General features: G+C 38.7%; 1 protein-coding gene across 4 annotated transcripts in view; it reads left to right on the top strand.

The window, feature by feature from the left end:
- FMNL2 (formin like 2) overlaps positions 1-19,438 on the top strand; it is a 202,837-nt gene that overhangs the window by 106,590 nt on the left and 76,809 nt on the right. For all 4 annotated transcript variants that reach the window (XM_087710499.1, XM_087710482.1, XM_087710489.1 and 1 more), the window contains exon 2: positions 9,717-9,800. In XM_087710499.1, the coding sequence (XP_087566625.1) occupies positions 9,717-9,800 (84 nt within the window). The remainder of the gene's footprint in view (positions 1-9,716; positions 9,801-19,438) is intronic.

The raw sequence follows: 19,438 nt of genomic DNA, 5'->3' as shown, positions 1-19,438 counted from the left end.
ATTTGAGAGCAGAAGCAAAATGCTCCTTTTGGATGGCATATTATAAAAAGGTAGTCCTCAACTTAGGACCACAATTGAGACCAGAATTCCTGTTGCTGAGCAAGACAGTTAAGTGAGTCACACCCAATTTTACAAAGTTTTTTCCCATGGTTGCTAAGGGAATTATGGCAGTTAAGTGCATCTCATGTTTGTTAAGCAAAGCTGACTTCCTCTATTGATTTTGCTTGTGGGAAGCTGGCTGGCTGTACATTGCGATCACATGAAGCTGGGATGCTTCCACCATCCTAAATGCATGCCGGTTGCCAGTGTCCAAATTTTGATAACGTGACCATGGAGTTGCTTCAACACTTGTAAGAGCAAGATCCAGTCGTAAGCTACTTTTTTCATGCTGCTGTGACTTTGAACGATTGCTAAACAATTGGTTGTTAAGTCAAGGACTATCTGTAATTTTACACTGCTTTTGGTTTGACAGAGATTACAGTTAGGGTGGCCACATTCCTAAAAGGGCTTCTCTGTAGTTCTAACAGTATTCTCAATAAAGACAATCACTCAGGCACAGATGTCGGGGGAAGGCAAGCAGGAAGAAATAAAGAGAGCATCATTGCAACATCACAGTATAAGCTTCATAGCTTTTGAACATGCATTGTGAAGTTGCACATGTGTACAAAAGGACTAGAACTTGCACCGTGATGATGTGTCACCGTTTTTGTCATTTGGGCAAAAACCTTGGACTTTTCAGAGGCCTCAAACTCATACCAATGCCAAACTCATACCTGTTTTGAGATGAGGAAAACTACATCTGTAGAACATTCGCTTCCCCCCTGAGTTTTAAAAATGGAAAACAAAGAAAACCTTGAGGAATTGAATTGTTCTAAATACAACCCATATCTTATATCAGTAGGGATGACTGAAGCATAAGTCAAAGAATTGATTGCAAAGAGGCAACGTTCAAGGCATGGTTTGAGGAACTTACAGTATATAATATAAATTTATGATGAGACTGTAAATGTCATATTCAGCCAATTATTCTGTTGTCCCTAAGATAACTCAACCTTTGCTTATCTATTGTCTGTCTACATTGAACGTGGATATGCCCAGGCTACATAGGTATCATAGAGAGCAATGTGACTCTATTGAGTTTTCTGTGGTTGCCTATGTCTACCAAAACAAAGGATGAAGAGCATCTGCCTTTGCCTTTTTATCCATCATCAAGGTGCTACCTGAAAAAACACAGAAGTCCTTCATGGTAGGATTTCAGTGTGAGAAAATATATCCAGTCTGTTTATCCATTGCCATTTAGCATTCTCTGGCAGGAAAAGTTGAAATGAATGGACTTTCCTTGGTCCATCCAGACCAAGGATGTTTGCCCTTCAGTCAAGTTTGCCCTTCGGTCAAGTTTGTTAACAAAAATAAAACCCTTCTTAGTACTTTTTCAAGAATAAATCCTCTGCAAGGATCCTTAAGGATAATTTATGTTGTGTGTGTGAATTTATTCTTTCTGTAGAAGCGGGGTGGGGTGAATTCTTTAGGATAATTATATACTCTTTATTTTAGGGTTTATCTTTTACAAGGTAAACCCTGATTGATGTTATTGCTTTGATTAGTTGCAAGCTGAGTGGACTTACTGTGGCATTTTCTGCCACCGTTCTTGCCTTGGTTTAATGCTGTATATCTTGGATTTTGTCCAGTCTGGTTGTTCTCACAGCATATATGCTGGAGTACTATTTGCTGGATTTTCCCTATGAATGCTCACTAGCTGGTCTTAAACAATGGACTATCAATTTAGAGCTGCAAGCAGACTTTCCAGTTCTACTCAGAAACACTACCCTGCACAGCTTCTACAATCAGCTAGATATCTTAGCACATAATGATCCCCCAAATTCAGAAAGGGTCTATCTATAGCAAGATTCAATGCTCGCTCAACAGCCTTTACTCAAGGGAGATACCAAAGATCCCCTTTGAACAGAGATTGTGTCCGTGCGATGGAGGAATAATTGAAACTATGGAACACATTGTTCTGCATTATCCCTTCCACACATGTTCTACATCACCCCTTCCTGCTCACCAGGAATTATTATTTCCAATCTTTACTAAGTATTCTGGTCACTTGTTTTATCTTAAATTGTTATTACTGGATCAATCTGATTTTATTTCCTTGATTATAACCAAGTTCTGTTCTATAGTTTATACAGTCAACCATAGTATTTCCTCTAATCCTTTTAAGATATCTTAGAAAAATTATATTTTTCCTTTTTATTCTAATTTAACAGTGACTTTTGAGTTTTATCTACTGTATGACAGAATAAAGATTGATTGATTGATGGTTTCCCAGGACCACATACACAATATATTGTATATGTCTGCAGATTACATGCACTCTGTAGTAAATTCTCAGACCATACAAATACAACTGTGAAATACATTCTAGTTCCTTAGAAGCTCTCTCTGTTTCTAGAATAGGTGTAAAATTAATCCTTTTAATTTTAGATTTTAATGCTTCTTTGGTACTTTAATAAATTACATCACTGCTTATAGTGAAGACGTTATGTTTCTCATCCAAGAAGCTTCTACAGCGAAAAATGAAATGTCTTCAAAGAAAAAAATAAAGTCCAGTTGTCTTTTGAAAAAAAGTATTTTTGAGGCAACCATGACCTGAATGACTGAGAATCTCCAGACATTCAGCAATATTATTTAGTTCTTTTAAGTAGCTGGATATTACCTGTTTTTCAAAAAATACTTGAAATAAAAGGATGCAGAAAACCCCACAGGCTAAGACTGGTTAAGAGAATTCTGTTCAACTTGATTTTAAATTATGGTAAGATTCATGTAATGCTTACATCACAATATAATACAGAGCAATGGATCTAAGCTTTATAAGAAACCTAGTGCTCTCCCCCCCCCCCTTATGTAACAAATTGAAGATGGTTTTCTGCCAGTAATAGTGCTACTAAATAATAGGAGCCATTATTCAGGCATAAGATATAGTTTGGAAGTATAGTATTTCAAGTCAAAACACAATGCTAGCTAATATTATATAAATTCATAATCTTTTGCTTGAGAGATAAAACAAAACAAACACAATCACAAATGTAGAAGCAAGTTTGATTGTTTTGAAGATATTAATTTACAAGCTCCAACAAGGAGCTATTCACTGGAGTCTCATACTTAATACCGATTGAGAGATACCATAGATCACAATTCTCAGTTCCTTTTCCTTGAAACCCTATATCCAAGTAAGTTCTGGCAATACAGTGAGGGGAATCTCTTTTAATAGCCTAGTATAGCTTCTGAGACCATAGTTCAAGGTGTGTTATGACTTGGTTGTCAATAGCAATACTTCTATCTATCCTTGAAGCTTTGTGTATCCCAGGAATATAGTCCAACAAAAGATTAAAAGCAAGGTCTCTCATCTGTGGCAAAATATAAAAAAAACTAAAAACAAGAGGAAGACACAGTCAAGTGCAAAATAACAAGATGGAAAGAAATGGGGGCAGGAGAAGGCTTGGAAGAGGAAGGCATCATTTGCTGTTGGTGATCTTCCATCTACCATATCACTTAGCAATTGGAATGGAAAGAGGATGTTTGTAAATAACAAAACAGAGCCCACAAGAACAGTGGCCTGAAGGGAAGCTATTTTCAACCAGAAAAGCTAAGGAATGGACTCGGACAGGAAAGTGGAAAACACGAGAAAGAATAAATGAGTCACACACAGGATTGACAGAGTGAGCAATTCACCAGACCATCAGGTGATCATTAGGGATATAATCATTTCCTGCCCTTTTATCTAAAATCTAAGTAGATCAGAGGGGAGGAAAGAACATAGCAATTTAACGAACAGACAGGATTACAAATGTGGGGCTGAATTTCTCTTTCTGTTTTCAAAGGGTGAGAATTCAGATACAAAACTATGAAGGCTATTTGAGTTTAAGAAGTGAGCAGGTGCTTTGCCCCATAACTTTGTATAGGCAATGTTATTTATCTGGGGACCTCTTAGCCCCTTGTTGGGAGGACAGGAGTATTTAACAAGTTGCATCTTCCTTTTCCCCAATGTTATCCTTTCCATCAAGTTTCAAGTTAGCAGTAACTATTATAACTTCATTCCATATCATGCTCCATTACAGGAGTGAAATCCAGCAGATTCTGATAGGTTCTGGAGAACCAGTAGTGGAAATTTTGAGTAGTTTGGAGAACCGGCAAATGCCACCTCTGGATGACCCCGCAGTGCGGTGGGAATGGAGATTTTGCAGTATCCTCCTGGAATGGAATGGGAATGGAGATTTTGTAGTATCCTTCCCCTGGAATGGGGTGGGAATGGAGATTTTGTTGTATCCTTCCCCACCACGCCCACCAAGCCACGCCCACCAAGCCACACCATACCCATCAAGCCATGCCCACAGAACCAATAGTAAAAAAATGTGAACTTCACCACTGCTCCCATATCTCATAAAAGGCAAAATCTTTATTTCTAATAAGCTTCCATCGCTTCTTCTGCTTTGTGAGTGCTGGGCTCTTTTGTCTATTTCAGAATAGACTTTTGAGAAGCCTAAGAATAATCCACTGGAATGGATTATTAAATAAAATTAAATAAATAAAAATAATAGGTATATGATTTAAGACGCAGGGCATTGTCTTCCAAAGTTATAGTGGATCAAGGGGCCCCTTTCTCCCATGTAAAACTAAGGGAAAAGCAATAATTGTGAGATTGTATTCTTGATCCTCAGAAGAATATAAGTCTATGTGACCTTTTAGAATACACTTCTAATTGGTGCATATATAATTGCTGCTTTAGAAACATTTTTCTATTTTGTAGAAGCAAATTGGGATTAATTATTGCTCAGTATGCTGGGCTCATATTTATATTTCAGATTGAATGAATCTTGTGTATTTATATCACCTGTATCCATGGGGGAGGATCAAACAGGCAAGATGGCGTCATGTTATCACAATTGAATCTCTCCCACACTTTGTATATGGGTGAGAGATCAATATATCGAAAAGGAGTGGGCTTCAGATCAGGATGGAGTGAGCATCATCTTGTCTGCTTCTTGTGTATGCTCCTGAACTCTTTTATTTTTTAAAATAAATAAAACTTGTGACATCGTTGCCTGGGTGGTCTTAGCGAATCCCAGGGTCAGGATGAACATTTTCTGAACCTGAGAAAGTAACATGCAGTGCCATCAAAAGAAGTCTCATCACTTTTCTTCTTTTTAGTGAGGCAAAGAGAAGGCTTTGTACAGTAGATGCTGCCCACTTATCTTTTAGATCAAGAAGATGATTACAGCTCAGTACAGTATGACTCTTAGTGTTACTCAATCCCAAGCAGTAGAATTACAGGAAGGAGGACAAGTCACAGACATCTTCAGGCTAAAATATGAATCATTTAGTGCAAAGCTTTCCTGGTAAAATTCAAAGGAATAAAGGTGTGGGAAAGAAGTTAAGAAAGCAATGCCGGAATAGTACAAAGTAAAAGGGTGGGAAAATCCAAATTTGCTGGTAGTTTTCTAATCACTAAAAGGAAACCCTTCATTTCTAACTAAAAATCTGAAGCAAGTGATCCTCTGAAAAAATACTGCTAATTCCCAGCCAGGTTAGGCAAATGGTAAAACCAGTTCTGAAATATCCTTTATGATTTATAAGAACTGCCAACAAATCTTTTCTCCTCAACTTTTAACCTAAGGAGACATTTCGCAAAAAGTAATATACAAAGGCGATTTTCTGCCTGCATTGGCTTAAATCGCTAACAAAAATATGGAGGTTCATTAGTCATAATTCATCTTGCATGCTTTAGTTCTGTCACTGTGGAATTTCACTATTCTGGCAATTCCAGGAATGTTATAATAGAGTTGTACTCAAATACCCAATGAAGGAGATTTCCCACTTTCACCCCCAGGCAGTAAACCACCTTTATACAAACTCCACATAAAAGGTTAATCTGAAAGATGGGACAGTTCTTGTAGTGACCTGGCTTTCTGATCTCTATTCTTATTAGCATAATGATGCTTTATGGCTAGATTATACCTATGGTTTATTTCAGCCAACTTTGGATTTCAGTCAGTTTTGGAGTTTATGCCTGTTGTGCCATCTTGATATTTTAGATCAGGGGTGTCAAATGGATGTTGTTACGGCCGGGTCACATGACATATCGGGACTTTCCCCCTCTTTGCTAAACTGGGTGCGGGCGTGGCCAGCATGTGACGCATCCGGCCCATGGGTTTGACAGCCCTGTCTTAAATGAAAGGCAGTGGGCTAGCTTCTAGTTAGCTTGTGGTTGACATGTCAGTCACAAGCATAAGCATTTTAGGCTAATCTGCACCAGAAAATCACAGTTTCTCAGAAGTGAGATGCTATCTTGTCATAAAGCAGAATACATTGATTATTCTGCTTTCATTCTGCTTCTTATATCTGTCTAAAATCTATCTATGAGCCATGCATTCCCTGAATTCCACATTGCAAAGGGCAAGAGATTTATTTCAAAATGCTGCCTTTGGCCTTTCTAGCTTTAAATGAACTGCTATTTGTTATGACGCTTATCCTAGTGTACTTAAGTTCTTAAGTAATATGGTGGCAATGTTTGGACCATGTGTGTTTATGTGGGGGGCATCTGTGGCCCCTTGAATTCTTATCTACACTAATTTTCACATGATTCTTAGTGCTGTTGCTGGTTGAGGGTATATGTTGTTGCTTTTTGGGAAAGTGGCAGTTTGTAAAACTGAGGGCATAGTGTTTGGATGGAAAGCAGGATGTGAAAAGGACTACAGCTCCAGCATAGCTGACCATTGGCTATGCCAGCTGAGATTGCATTTCAGGGCTAGGAGTTCCCTACTACAGGCATAACAAAGCAAAACCTTTGTGACTCTTGACATGTGGTGACGTAGTCCTGCAATACTAGTAGAATATGGGTAGGAAGCCACCTGTTTTCAGATAAATTTGGGGTGGGGGGAGGGAAGGCGGCCTAACCACACAGAAGACTTTGGATCTGGAGTGGCTATATTTCTGCCAAAAGTCCAGCGTTACCAGAGAGGGAGAGGGCAGAAGTGATACAGGGGGTTGTATGTATGAAATACAGAATTGGGAGCTGTTCTGGATGTATTGATTAAGAATGGGCATTTTCCCCTGCTATCATTTCCTTTTAAATATTTCATTAGTGATGCTTTTCAGTCAATATTTTACATTCATTACGTTGCTTTCACATGAGAAAATCCATATCATTATGGACAACAGATTAGAAGCCAAGGATTTAAATTGTTAACCTCAGTTTGTATATCGTGATCTGCCAAAATCAGAACATAATCCCCTACTTGCAGTAGACTTAATATGGTTCTCATTTTAATGCTTATATTTCTTTGGTGAATGTAGGGCCTTTAAATGTAGGTCCACAGTTATTCCTTTGCCAGCACTTCAGGAGAAGAATTAACACAATTAATAGAGTTTGCATGATCCATACGTAGGTTTTTAATGTTCTTTTGGCTTTCAAAAAGTTCCTCTGTGTGTGTGTGTGTGTGTGTGTGTGTGTGTGTGTCTGTGTGTCTGTATCCCATCTGCAGATAAATTCACCCATCCAAAATGCCATGGAAAATGTGCCACCTGCAGATAAACACATGGAAAATTTTAAGGGTAGGCTTTTTGATGGATGATGCATTTTCATGGCATTTTGGTTAAAAAATTTAGGGTCTGCTTATCGTATGTATGTATGTATGTATGTATGTATGTATGTATGTATGTATGTATGTATGTATGTATGTTTTTTTGTTTGTATATATGTGTGTGTGTGTGTGTGTGTACGTGCGTGCATGTATGTATGTATGTATGTATGTATGTATGTATGTATGTATGTATAGATGACCTCTCTTCGGAAGGAAAAAATTGTCCTAATTTTACCTGGCTAGATTTGTATGTACTTTTAACAACAGTAGCCTGAGCTGTACAAGAAGAAAAAAAAAGTGTACATTTAGTGAAGTCCTGAAATGTAAAGGACTTAATTCTGTGCAGTGCTGTATATAGTGCATATCACATATTTAAATTAGGAATAGTGAACTTGTTACCCTTAATATAATTTGGACTATACATTGTCTGTATTTGGCTAATAGTCAGGGACTATTATAGTCACATATATGTAAAACATCTGGAAATCATCAGGTTTCATCCTTGAAGAAACAGGTTCCAGATCTATGACTTAATTTGTTGGTTCAGTATAAAAACATAGCAGGAATCAATTAAAAGTTTTACGGAATTCATTAGCAGATTTGAAAAAAAAATAGAACAGCCCTTTTCTGCTTTGTCTTCCCAGGAAAAATGTATTTAAACAGAAGATTCTTCAGAATCTGGAGGTCCTGGTAGAAATTCTTAGATTAAATTAGATTAGATTGACAGACAGACAAGAGAGCGCTTGTGTTTCCATTCCTAATCAGCCATCCTATTTTATTCATGGATATTTTATTACAAATTCTGGCAATTATTTTTAGAGCCACAGGTTGATGCAGACCATTGTAACAGTAAAAAAGCAGGTAGAATCTTCTCTATCTTTTGTAGTGAACCATGCAAAATTTTATATAATGATATCTGGCTGTAGCTTCCAAGGCTCATCTCTCCCACTAAATTAAATGCAGCCGTAACTATATATAAAGGAAATGTCTGTATTGACTAACTGTCTTTCTGACTTTATATGTGCTACTGAAATTTTTATTAAATTCCTTTGGGGAAGTGTATGTGCCAGTGGTGGGCCAGTCAGAGGTGGCATTTACCGGTTCTCCGAACTACTCAAAATTTCCACTACCGGTTCTCCAGAACTGGTCAGAACCTGCTGAATACCATCTCTGGTATGTGCAGATTCCAACATATGTTACGTAAAGTCTCATTTTTCTGTATTGTTTCTCTTTTCTTTGCTATGATAGGTTTTTGATTTCTAATAAAGAACAAGGTTTGTCCTTCTCAGATGGCAGTTTTACTTTGGAACTCTGTGGGATACAGTTCCCCTTAACAACATTTGTTCTTCCATGTGCCCTATAATGTTCTTTGTATGCATCTTAAGCAAATGTACACATCGCTGTGTATTGTCATTAAATTTTCAACTTTGATAGCCTTGATACTATATAAGAGCTATTTAGGGGGGTTCCATTTGAAGCATTAATTTATTTTGGCTAAAATAGAATCTCATCCACAAATGTATATCGCAGTAAATCTGTTTACTTCTGCAATACTGCAAGCTTTTTTCCTCTCTTACTGCAACAGATTTATGTGGCTCTCTTTTTAAATGTTGTATACATTGGTGGAGAATCGTACTTTATGCTACTTTAACGATGAATTGCGCATGGGTTTCAGTCTTGCATTTCTAAGTAGATAAAAGCATGTATTAGTTATTGGACATTTTATGTAGCAGTAATATATGATAGGAGAGAAGAAAAAAGAACTCTCCTTGAATTACCCACAACTTCATTCTCTAGTTTTACCCTATGTGAAAAACCTCTCAGCCTTGACATTGTTCAACATGAGCCATATCTTAGATTAGAGGGTGGGGAGGGGAAGGAATCTTTCATTGCTCTTTTGCAATTTTTTTCTTGGAAAGCATTGGATAAACTCTGTTAACCATGAAGGGTGGGGGGATCACATAACTGTAACCATGTTGTTCTGCTTATTTATACTTATTCATATGCAACCTCTTTGAACCTTCAGCCTCTGAACCTTGTGCTCACCCAGATTTGCTTTCTCTTTATTCACAGAATGCCATGAACTTGCCTCCTGACAAAGCAAGGCTACTCCGACAATATGACAATGAGAAGAAATGGGAGCTGATCTGTGATCAGGTACGTATAGCAGCCCAAGGGCACTTTAAAGATACAGAGTCTCTCCTAAGCTGGTTTTACAAGCACTGTTCCAAGGTTGTGGTAAGAGGATAAGAGGTTGTGATAACATGGGAATCTGCCTTGTACCAGGACCAATTATCTGTCTCTTAAGGCAGATAATTGCTTATTGTTGGCTAGAAAGCAAGGAGCATTTTTCCATTTTGCCAATAATTGGGTCAATTCCAGGAATAGAATCCAGAATTTTATGCTTGTGAAGCATGCACTGTCCTGCTAAGATTTGTACTTCTCCAATTGTGGTACCTTTTGAAATTATCACAATAAATAGAAATATCTTTGGCTTCTGCTTGGCTTAAAAACCTCTTCCACATCTCTCTTTCTCTTTCTACACACTCACACACACACACACACACACTTACCTTTGTCCCAAAGTGCTTTTTCAGGAGGCAATTGGACTTTCTTGCTTTTTTTTTTTCCTTTTGAAAACTTTTCACTTCTCATCCAAGAAGCTTCTTCAGCTCTGACAGGATAAGTGGAGAATGGAAGGATTTATATTCCTTGCATATTCCCAGATCCTTAAATCTTTCCATTCCCCACTATCCTGTCAGAGTTGAAGAAGCTTCTTGGATGAGAAGCGAAACATTTTCAAAAGAAAAAACAGAAAGTCCAGTTGTGTCCAGAAAAAGCAGAATTGGGACAACCAGGACCTGGATGACTGACAATCTCTACAGATACAGCATTTTGGGGTGTATATACGCTATTTGGAAAATATGTCTTTACTTTAGCTCTTTGCCACAGATGATCCAGATGTGTTCAGCTTTTCCCACCCTAAAGCAAGCATCACACGTAGGCTTACTCTGTAATGATCATAGTTATCATCATTATCATTAGGCGTAAAATCTTGGGCCTAGGCAAAAGAGAAGAAGTAGTCCATTTGGAGAAAAGTCTTGGGAAGCTGCAGAATATGTCATGCTCAAGATGTTGATGCCAATCGAAAACAGCAGAAGAGAAAATAGTTGAAATAACCCTTGTAAACCCTAAATTTCTAAAATCCACCTGTATTGCATCACTTCAAGTTCAGAGCAGCTCAGAGCTGAAGCCTTAATTCAAAGCATCTTTCCTATCTACAGTATTTTTCAGAGTATAAGAAGCACCTTTTTCCCTCAAAAAAGAGGGTGAAAATCTGGGTGCGTCTTATACACTGAATACAGCATTTTTGGCCTCCTGAAACCCCGCCCTCTTTGCAAAAATGGACGTACATAGCCTTTAAGAGGCTTCCAGAGTGCTCCTGGGGGCTGGGGAGGGCAAAAATGAGCGAAAAATGGGCCGTTTTTGGGAGGTCCGCAGAGTGCAAAACCTTTTTTTAAAAATTTGCCTCTTCAAAATCTTGGTGCGTCTTATACTTCGAAAAATACGGTATGTACTTGAATATGTTAGAGGGGTTTTTTTGTTCTGGATTTGGATTTGGGGGTCTTTTTTTATCCTCCTGGCATTCTTTCTGTGTGACATGGAATAGAGATGGATTAACATTCCAAACATGCAGCACAGGCTTTCACTTTTTCTTCTTTCTTGACCCAGTGACCTTGCCTCTGAAAATGATACAATCAGGACAAATTTTAGTTCATTCCGTTACTTTACGAGGTTGCTGGCTGTGACTTCCCTTGCCTGGAACTCTGCCTGTCTGGTTTCTGCACAGGTAAAGCTGCCATGCTTAATTTAAGTCAGTGTTTCTCAACCTTGGCAACTTGAAGATGTCCGGACTTCAACTCCCAGAATTCCCCAGCCAGCGAATGCTGGCTGGGGAATTCTGGGAGTTGAAGTCCGGACATCTTCAAGTTGCCAAGGTTGAGAAACACTGATTTAAGTATTCCGCAGCCCAGGCAAGAAAGGGGTATGACTTAATATAGGTAGCCCTCATTTAACAACTGCCTTGTTTATTGACTGTTCAGAGTTACAGTGGGGATGAACTTTGCATCCGGTCTTCGATTTATGACCTTTGCAGTTCTGTAAAGCAAACCAAAGCTAAAGCAAAATCGTGATGTTTTACTTAGCAGCTTCTTACTTAACCAGATTGCCAGTCCCAATTTTGGTGGGAAATGGATTTACCGTATTTTTTCGGAATATAAGGCACACCTTTACCTTCCCCCCCCCCGAAAGAGCGTGGAAATGTTGGTGCATTTTATACACTGAATACAGCCGTTTTTGGCCTCCTGAAGCTCCGTCCCCAAATCCCATTCTTACGAAAAATGGGCTGTTTTTTGCAAGAATGGAGGATTTTTTTTGCCTTCCCACAGCCCCCAGCAGCCCTCTGCAGGCTTCAGCAGGGCTGGGGCAAGGCAAAAGTGCCCCTATTTTTGCAAAAAAAAAAGAAGGCAAAATGGCCCCCTTTTCATAAAAACGGAGGGTTTTTTGCCTTGCCCAAGCCCTGCTGAAGCCTGCAGAGTGCTGTTGGGGGCTGAGGGAAAGCAAAACCTTTTTTTCTTACTTACCTCTTCGAAATCTTGGTGCATCTTATACACCGGTGGTCTTATACCCTGTTTCCCTGAAAATAAGCCCTCCCCGGATAATAAGTCCAATTGGACTTTTTAGTGCATGCGCTAAAATAAGCCCTCTCCCAAAAATAAGCCCTCCCCAAAAATATTGCAACACAGCAGCAGCCATGAGGTGACCACGGTCACAGCCTCCTACACCTCAAAAATAATAAGACCTCCCCAAAAATAAGGCCAAGTGTCTATTTCAGGGATCAAAAGAAAATAAGACCCTGTCTTATTTTCGGGGAAACACGGCAGTCCAAAAAATCTGGTATGTTTTGGTCATTGTTCATTAATTAAAGAAGCTCTTAGAAGAGAATCCCTCAATACGTATATCTAGCTGTGGAGAAGCAAAGCAAATATTTAAAAAAATATTATCTAAAAATAAGAAATCGTTAATCTTGGGAGGACTTTAACTGAAGACTTTTAACAAGAAGAGGACTAGACTGGGCAAGTTTGCTTCGTGTTTAGCACTTTTGAAACTGAGCCAGAAAGTTTGTCAGAAGTTACAAAGATGCAACCAAAATTAAATAACTATAAATTGCTGCTCTGTGGGTTATGCCCTATATATGCTGTAGAGCAGTTGTCAAACAGATTCACGCAACAACCTTGTTGCTAAGTTAACTGCAGTGAATCATTTAACGACTGTGGCAAGAAAAGTCATAAAATCGAACAAAACTCACTTTAACAACTGCTTTGCTTAGCAATGGAAATTTTGGACTCATTTGTGGTGGTAACTCGAGTGCTACCTGTGTACGGTGGTTCCACCACAAATCCGCGAAGCCCTTATCCGCGGAGACATAAGCGTGAAGACTAATTCGTGCCGTTCAAAGCGCTAAGGAAAAATGCGACCCTACCGCGATGACATAATCGCGGAGGGCAAATCCGCGCATTCCCAACCACTCAGTACCCTAAACCTAACCCTAACCCTAACCCTAAACTTAACCCTAAACCTAACCCTAACCCTAACCCTAAACCTAACCCTAAAACAAACCCCTAAACCTAATCCTAACCCTTACCTTAATGGAAATCGGCTTTCTGCTGCGGCGCCGTTTTAAAGCGCCCTTCTGTTGCCGCGCTGTTGTCGCGGCAGTGATGACGCGCGATGATGACATCGCGGCTTTAGCAACGCGCTTATGTCTCCGCGGATAAGGGCTTCGCAGTTTTGTTGTGCCACGGTGTACGGTTGGGGCCCAGACCGTTTAATTGCATTCATTTGCAATCCATTTCAGATTAAAATTCAGCAATTTCAGAGTCCAGAGATACACTGATGGAGAAGACCTAATGGGAATGGGAAACTATGAGAGCTCCATTGGCATCTTAGTGTCTGAAGCACTTTGGTCCAGCGAATCTTCTTGATTGGAATAGGAAGTCCCAATTCTTGCTTTCAGTTTCCTCATCAGTTTGGTGACGCAGAAATCAAAGCCACCCGTCTCCTCAGCTTCTTCTGTTTTAAGGCTTCTACGTTATATTGGAATGCTCCCCATCTCCTGCAGCCTGTTTGTGGCTGACCTATTGACTCCTTTTGAATTATTTACGGGTGGGAATTAAGAGCAGCCTTGAAACAGAAACTTCATGAAGACATTTAGATGAATCATTTGGTGCGTGATGTTTGTATAGGTTCAGCAGTGCAATTGCGGCATATGGCTCAAGCTGTTTTCCCAAAAATTGATGTAGAGTTTGCACCCAGTCCTGACACGATCCTGTTTGGCTTTGACGGGATTTTCAGATGGCTTTTGGATTGTGGCCTGGAATCTCTGTGAAATCAGGAAAGGAGGTCAAAAGGGGTGGATTTGGTAAATAAATTAGTTCTGGGCCCTTTTTAATGACTGATAAAAAAAAAAACCTGGGACCTTATAAAAATGATCTTTGGAAATAGGTGTGAAAAATCAAGTTTCTAATATGACAGATATGATTGCATATGAATTTAGGTTTTGAACAGATGGAAATATCCTTGTGATGCCTTCACTCAGGTGTTTCATTCAACACTTTCCCACAAGGATCCTCCTCAGGGTAGAAGTAGGATGTGCAAGTGAGGAGAGATGACAACACCCCATGGTGCAAATGGGATTCTGTGAATGGATCTAACTCAGTGCTATTTTTAAGATCTGAAGAATGAAAATGAAAATCTCCATTTCAACACGGTTAATATTTTTCACTCCAAAACCTCACTACTTCAAATAATTGTTGAAACAGTGGAAACAAATACATTTAAACACAGTCCAATCCCAAAATCTTTTATTAGAGATTACTAGAGCAATATTCTACTGATCTGGAAAGCTAAGCAGTGTCAACTCTGGTTAATTTACAGATGGGAGACCTCCATTAAGCTTTAGGACTGCAGGCTAGACTGGAACAAGACAAAGGCAACCTCATTGCAATCTGGATTCCAATAAAACTATATGGATGCGTTCATGAAATTGCACAGTTAAGCTTGACTTGAAGGAACCAAAACTTTTATTATTTTTTTGTTAGAAAATTCAGACATTATAGAAGATGCGTAGAGCTTGCAGGCTTTCAGAATATGCAAACACTCACTTTCCTATTTTTATATATTAAAAAAACCTATCTTTTAATGATTCTGGAATGACATGAAGAAACCCCCTCTTCTTTTTCAGTGCTCCTCTATAGGTAATCAACTAACATCAAAGCAAGCATCTACATTCTTCAAATGCCTCCCCCCTACTAAAATAAGTAAAAGATTGATCTTCCTTATTTTTAATAGCAATCTGCTAATAGGACCTTAGCAGCTGAAACAGAGATGGATGAGAGAGAGCATATAATCATGTGATTAAGGGGTATTGTTTCAGGACTCATGTGACCATTCCCTTAGGGACTTTGAGATTGGCTGGTCCATCCTCTTGGTTATTCAGCCAGTAGCTTGCTAAGGGGGCTGGGGAAAAGGGGCTTTGGAACCCATTACACAGCCCTTTCACGCCCTCTAATGGAAAACTGAAGTACTGAAATGCAATTTTAAATAGAAAGAGAACAGACATGCCACTGATCCTATTGAGGTTTATGGACTGGTTTAAAATATAATATAAAAATGTGAGTAAATGGGAGAATTGTCTGAGAGGTGCAGAAATCCAGATATCTACTAAATGGAGGAAATCCCAGGACATTTAAAGAGAGTATCATATTGGGGAAGTGGACTGTTTTGATGCAAGAGTTTCTGTTGTACGGCATTCATTGTTGACCTTTCAATCACTGTCCAAAAACATGATTGAAGGAAAATACTCTCCTTTTCCTAAAAATATTTATATGCATATGGGCATTGTGTCATTATATTCTATTTTTATCTTAGTTTTAAGACCCCATTCAGGTTGCCGTGTGTCCTTTGTTAGAATAATTCTAGGTCCAATCTATGGTATGTATTTTCCCAATTGAGAATCGTTGAACTCAACCAAGATCATAAAGATGGTTCTTTCTGCAAGCATTCTAGCCTTCTGAGTACACTTTTTATCAAAGGGAAAGAAAATTGGTTATGGGAATCAAAGAACACTAATACTTGGCCCATTTACATATCAGATAAAGCCTACAATTCGTAATCAGCCACTATACACATTGCAGTTCCTTTGCGCTTCATTCAGTGGCAAGGGATAACAATTCTGTTTTTAAATGTAACTTTTATGCCATGGTTATGGATTTCAAAACAAGTCTAGATTTGTAAACTTACTTTTAAATTCCTTATATAAAAGCATTTCAGTACAAATTAACATATAATGAGAAATATTTGAAAGTTATTTTCCACTTTCTCTCTGAATTATTGTAGGGCTTTTAAAATTAACTGCCTTTTTAGGGAAAGTTCACTCAAATTTTTTGATGTTTGTGGGAGGGAGGGTGGAAAGAGGGAGGAGAAGGAAGGAAGGAAGGAAGGAAGGAAGGAAGGAAGGAAGGAAGGAAGGAAGGAAGGGATTTAAAAAGAAAATCCTGACTGCAGACTATTTTCTGTTACATTGCAAAAATATAGCTGACATCCTATCTGGTTCTGTTCTGCCTTTTTTATTATTTGTTTCACAGCCTCCTAAGCTCTCTCAGTTCTTGCTGAGCAGCACTATACCTCTGTAGTGAGATTCTTTGTATCAGCTCCACAAACATTCATGTCACTTGAGTTTTGTTTAGTCCAGCAGGCTCACAAGCTAAGTGAATTACTGCCAGAGGACTTCTAAAAAACAGACTAATGTATGCCAAGTTGCATTCACTCACATAGGAGAAATCGGTGATTCTTTTTTGTTTTTCAGTTACAAAGAAAGTCTTCAATTCCCTAGTGAAATTATCTAACCATTGTTCCTAGAGAGCAGATGCAGTCATTACATCCTGCAAAACCAGGAAACTGAGTTCTAGTCCCGCCTCAGGCGTGAAGGCCAGCTGGGTGACTTTGGGACAGTCATTCTCTGTCAGCTCACGGCATCCAGCTCAGGCGACAAGCCAATCGGTCAATTCATGTCGCAAGTAATGGGTCAACCCTTGGTTGATCCAGGGGAAAAAAAGCAGACTCTGTAGTTGGGGGGAGGCACCTTGGAATCCCCCCTGCTTTTGTCAGTTTGTTAATTTCTGTTTAAAATGCATTGGATACCATCAATGCTGTAAACATATTAAGAATAATAGTAGTAGTAGTAGTAGTAGTAGTAGTAGTAGTAGTAGTAGTAGTAGTAGTAGTAGTAATAGAAGAGGAGGATGAGGAGGAGGAGGAGGAGGAGGAGGAGGAGGAAGAAGAAGAAGAAGAAGAAGAAGAAGAAGAAGAAGAAGAAGAAGAAGAAGAAGAAGAAGAAGAAGAAGAAATGTGAAACTGTAGGCCTCACAAAAGCCTAGACAAATAAGAATATCCTTTCACATGGTGCTAAAAATATATCAGAAGCTGAGCCAGGACAAGATATCTTCTTTCTCATATGTGAGAATATTACCTGGTTTTTGATAATGGGATCCAGAGAGGATGTTCTTACTATGGTTCAACCCGGGTGATGGGGGATTTCGCTTCCAAACTAATTCAGCCAATATCCAGGTGAAAAAGACCACACATTACAGTGTTACAGTTACCAATTAAGGTAACATCCTTAATTGGTTCCAGGAGGCGTGTACCAAAAACAGTACCAAACAGCCTTTTCTCCATAAGGAATAATGTAGTGAGTCAAAAAGCAGCCGACACCAACAGATTCTAGCTTATGCGTTGTATACAAAACAAATGATGAGTTCCAGGACAAAATTTTCACGTCAAAATGAGTTGAATATCGGATTGGATGAGTTTCCTAGCAGTTGAGTACCAAGATGCCACTGTATAACATAGCACATTACGTTTACAGAAGAAAAGTTTGACTTTATTTACCAACTGGCATAGGGCATTATGTCTCTTCTAATATATGGATAAAGACAAAAATAAAAATGAATAAAGTTTGTCAAATAAGAAGTGTAAATAAGATGCCCTGGAAAGAATTGTAAACTATGATCATGTAAACGGTAAATGGTTCTACTACTTGCTTCTTCTGCAAGTAGTAGAACTATTTTCAAAGTGTGTTAGCTCCGACAAGCAAGTTGGGGGATTTCAAGGCAGAGCATATCTGTATCTGAAAGCAGTTCTAATCTGTAAGAGCATATTAAAATATTCTTCCCAAAACCTGGGCTTTCAAAAATTCTTCATTTGTTTATAGAAAAGAAAGAAAAGAAGTTGAGTTATGAAGTGCTCGAGTTGTTAAAGTAAAAATTGAGGAAATGGCTTGCTGACTGTTGTGAATAAATAGGAGGAAATTATATTCCCAGCAGAGTAATAGATTCTCTGCAGTCATTAATTTTTGATCTGTCTGCACTCGGGATGTTGGCAGGAGAATAATTCCGTGTTATATGGGTTTATAACTGACTATTACATTTTACAACTCATGCTTGCCTGGTTTATGATTCAGTGAACGATTTCCCACATAGTTAGTCAGAAATGTCTGCATCAGAGAATGCAATACAAAGCTCTCAAGTCGTCCCGTCCCCCCTCATGATTGGCTTCAGAGAGGCATCTCTCATTCAGAACTTACTCTGATTCAGGTGAAGGGCCCTACATCTTCATCGATGCTTGTCCTAGAGGGAAAATGGAAGAGTAGATGGATAGTTATGGTTATGATAAGCGGCACTTCTTTTGACAGTCCACATGTCCACATTCATACACAGCATCTCTGGAGAATCTCAGTCATTCAGGTCAAGGGTCCCCACCCTTGACAATTTTAAGACTTAGCACTTTAACTCCCAGAATTCCTCAGCCAGTCATGCTGCAGGTTGGATACCATGCTGGTTGGCTGGGGAATTCTGGGAGTTGAAGTCTATATGTCTTAATGTTTCGAAGGTTGGAGATCACTGATCCAGGTCATGGTTGTCCCAAAGGTGCTTTTTCAAAAAGCACCTTTGGACGTTCATGGACAGATTCTAACTTCATGGGAAGTTAGAGCTCTCCAGTTTCTCTGGAAAGGAAATCTGTTGTGTGATGCATCCAAGAGACTGCCATTCTGCTCACATCTAAAGCATGCAAGCAATCACCATAGAACAACGATGATCAAGAGACTTCACAAGGTTTTCTTCCCCAGTTGATTTTAGGAATAATAACATAGTGTTTTCATGTTTCAGCATAATGCAGTTGGGTGGTTTCTTTTGCTACACTTTTCCTTCAAACTGAAGAGCTCGTATTAAAAAAAGTAAAGGAAATAGTTAAAATAAACATGATTTTCCAAACATTTATCACTTCCATCTGCTCAGATATGCTGTCTCTTCTTTCCTGCATACATATTTTATCTACTGTCTTTAACCCATGGCTATATAAGTTATTCTGAGCAGTCATTCTGAGTATTGACTTTAATGCGACCTTTATTAATAGTACACCCCGATTCTCTTATGAGGAGCTTTTAAAAAATTATCCCTTCTAAAGCTGTTGATTCAAATCCTGGTTGCTATTAATCAGGAAAGTGTTCTTCATGTTATGTAGCCCTTGAGATGAAAGAACATACATGAAATATACAATAAATGCCATTTTTCAGCATGTTATTTTATATATGAGTAGAACGAAACCAGCTTTATTTCCCACATACTGGTTTTGATTCAAAAAATCTGATACTCAGGAAGTGTTATGCCTTTACTTTA

Source organism: Thamnophis sirtalis, unplaced genomic scaffold, assembly GCF_051295495.1.
Source record: "Thamnophis sirtalis isolate CommonGarterSnake01/CBP01778 unplaced genomic scaffold, rThaSir2_p1.2 scaffold_1, whole genome shotgun sequence".
Classification (NCBI taxonomy): Eukaryota; Metazoa; Chordata; class Lepidosauria; order Squamata; family Natricidae; genus Thamnophis; species Thamnophis sirtalis.
The sequence above is the reverse complement of the archived record's forward strand: the minus strand, read 5'-3'. Positions and strand labels throughout refer to the sequence as shown.